We start from the raw sequence: 2,052 nt of genomic DNA on the forward strand, positions 1-2,052 counted from the left end.
TTTAATAGAAACACACTTTTGCAACAAATTCAAGCAACTCTTTCACTTTATTTTATTCAGAAAAATGCTTATAAAAGCAAAGAAAAACAATCTCTAATTTTCAAAATTATTTTGTTATACTCAGAGTAAATGTGGTTTGAGTTTATAAAACTCCCTTTAAAGTAAAATTTGTTTCTGGAATTTAATTTCTAGTCTTGAAACATACCTCAAAATCCTCGGAGAACCCATGCTGATTATTGGAATATAGCTCACCAATGTGTTTAACAAACTGTTTGACAGGAATGGCTTCCATGTCATCTGAGGGAATAAAAAAAACAATATTCAGAGTCACACAGAATACTTCCAAAAAGCAAATGATACCAATAAACCCTGTCATACTCACTCAAGACAAGTATTTGATTTTTGCAAAGAGTAATATAATCCTGTCAACTGAAAGAGATGTCTGAAAAAGGCTCTAAGGATTTATTTTACATTAGGATCTCATTACGACTTTCAATGCCTATGAGTCACATTAAATATTAGGTTTTTTTTAAAAGGTCCATAGAGAGTTTACTTTGTGTACTCATGGCAAGTTACACAATTAAATTACTACATTATTCACTTAACACAAAGTCAGAATTTACCAGTGGCACCTCCTCTCCATGCATGTTGTCACAAAAGTTTTTTCTTTAAATTGGTCTTAAGTGGCGTCCAGCTTAAACTTGGAGCTATCAAATTCTACTTTCTATCTTTTAAGTCCCCACATTCATTTGTACACAGATGTGCTTGTACTAGCTGGCTCTGGCTACAGTGCCATCTATCTTGAAGAATTCAGATTTTACTTCAAGAATTCCTCTGAAAGACAGCTTTGTCTACATGATGCCAAATAATCAGTTTGACTGAATTAACTGGGATTTTCTTTTTTTTTTTTGATGTTCACAGATTAGGTATAGATTAATTTATTGTAATGGGTCACTTCAAAAGGCCATTTCCACCTCAAGATCCTAAATTTTTTTGGAGGCTTATTGACGGAGCCCAGTCTGATCCTGGAGCACTTCAGCAGAACAGCCATTCCCACCTCACTGGAGCGCCCAAACCTTGCCTCCCTCGCCCTTAACCTTCCATGCAAGTATTTCCTTTTTAACATACTCCGCTGAATTTGACATAAACAACAGACATGACATTTACTTTATTCAGAGTGAAAGATCTTTGGCAAACGCACAAATATCTAAACTGCCACAGATGCTTTTCTTAGCAAAGGGTATGAAGATCTGTATGTGTAAATGAGGTCCTACTTTGGCAAGAATTTTATAGATCCAGGCCTCACAGTCTGACTTCTCTTCATCTGGTGACAGTTACCCCTGACTATGTCATTCCTCCTCTACTGTCTTTCTAGAGAGCATAGCTCTAGGTTGGCTCTTTGCATCTATTGACATTTTCAAACTTGAAATATTCTTAGGTGGAAAACAGCATCTCTTACAGTTTAAGGAAGATGATCTCTATGTGCATAATCCAAGTTGCTTACTATAGAAATACTACTTATCACATAGATGATACTCTGTATGTGCAGATTCTCTCTGGGCGAACAAGTAGAGTCCTAATAATTTTAACAGGCAACGTTATGAAAAACAATTGCCAAGTTATTTACAAATATTTCAGGATTGAAGATGTTCATGAATATGCAATCATTTTGTATGCCCAAGAAATCTATAGGTCTCATGATGTAACTCTCATTATCAAACTAAGCAGAGCCAAAATGTTTCCCCCAGCATATTAAGCAGCATGTACAGTTCAAGAAAAAACTTCCAAATTTATCTCATCACTTCCCTTAAAGTGTTTAGCAGTAAGGAAATACTGCAACAATAAGCAAGTGGGAATGAAAGGCCAAGGAAGGATTCAGAATGCACAAGTGGAAGAGCCTCTGAAAGATTAGTTCAAAGATAATCTTTGGACATGAAGCTTGGGACGCACCCAAGCCCATCTACACCCAGTGGTGGTGAACCATTCAGAGCTTTCAGTGATCACAGTCTGCTGCTGGGTCCATGCCATAAGTTCCTAACCACTGCCCTAGAG

At 36.6% G+C, this 2,052-nt stretch overlaps 1 protein-coding gene across 1 annotated transcript in view; it reads right to left on the bottom strand.

Annotated features, from left to right (window-relative positions):
* Ptprg (protein tyrosine phosphatase, receptor type, G) overlaps positions 1 to 2,052 on the bottom strand; it is a gene marked incomplete at its 5' end in the record, with an annotated part of 676,568 nt that overhangs the window by 51,367 nt on the left and 623,149 nt on the right. Inside the window, 1 exon segment of the mRNA XM_013506946.1 lies at positions 206 to 297. Within this exon segment, the coding sequence (XP_013362400.1) occupies positions 206 to 297 (92 nt within the window).

Source organism: Chinchilla lanigera, unplaced genomic scaffold (genome assembly GCF_000276665.1).
Source record: "Chinchilla lanigera isolate Chin_1 unplaced genomic scaffold, ChiLan1.0 scaffold00116, whole genome shotgun sequence".
Taxonomy (NCBI): domain Eukaryota; kingdom Metazoa; phylum Chordata; class Mammalia; order Rodentia; family Chinchillidae; genus Chinchilla; species Chinchilla lanigera.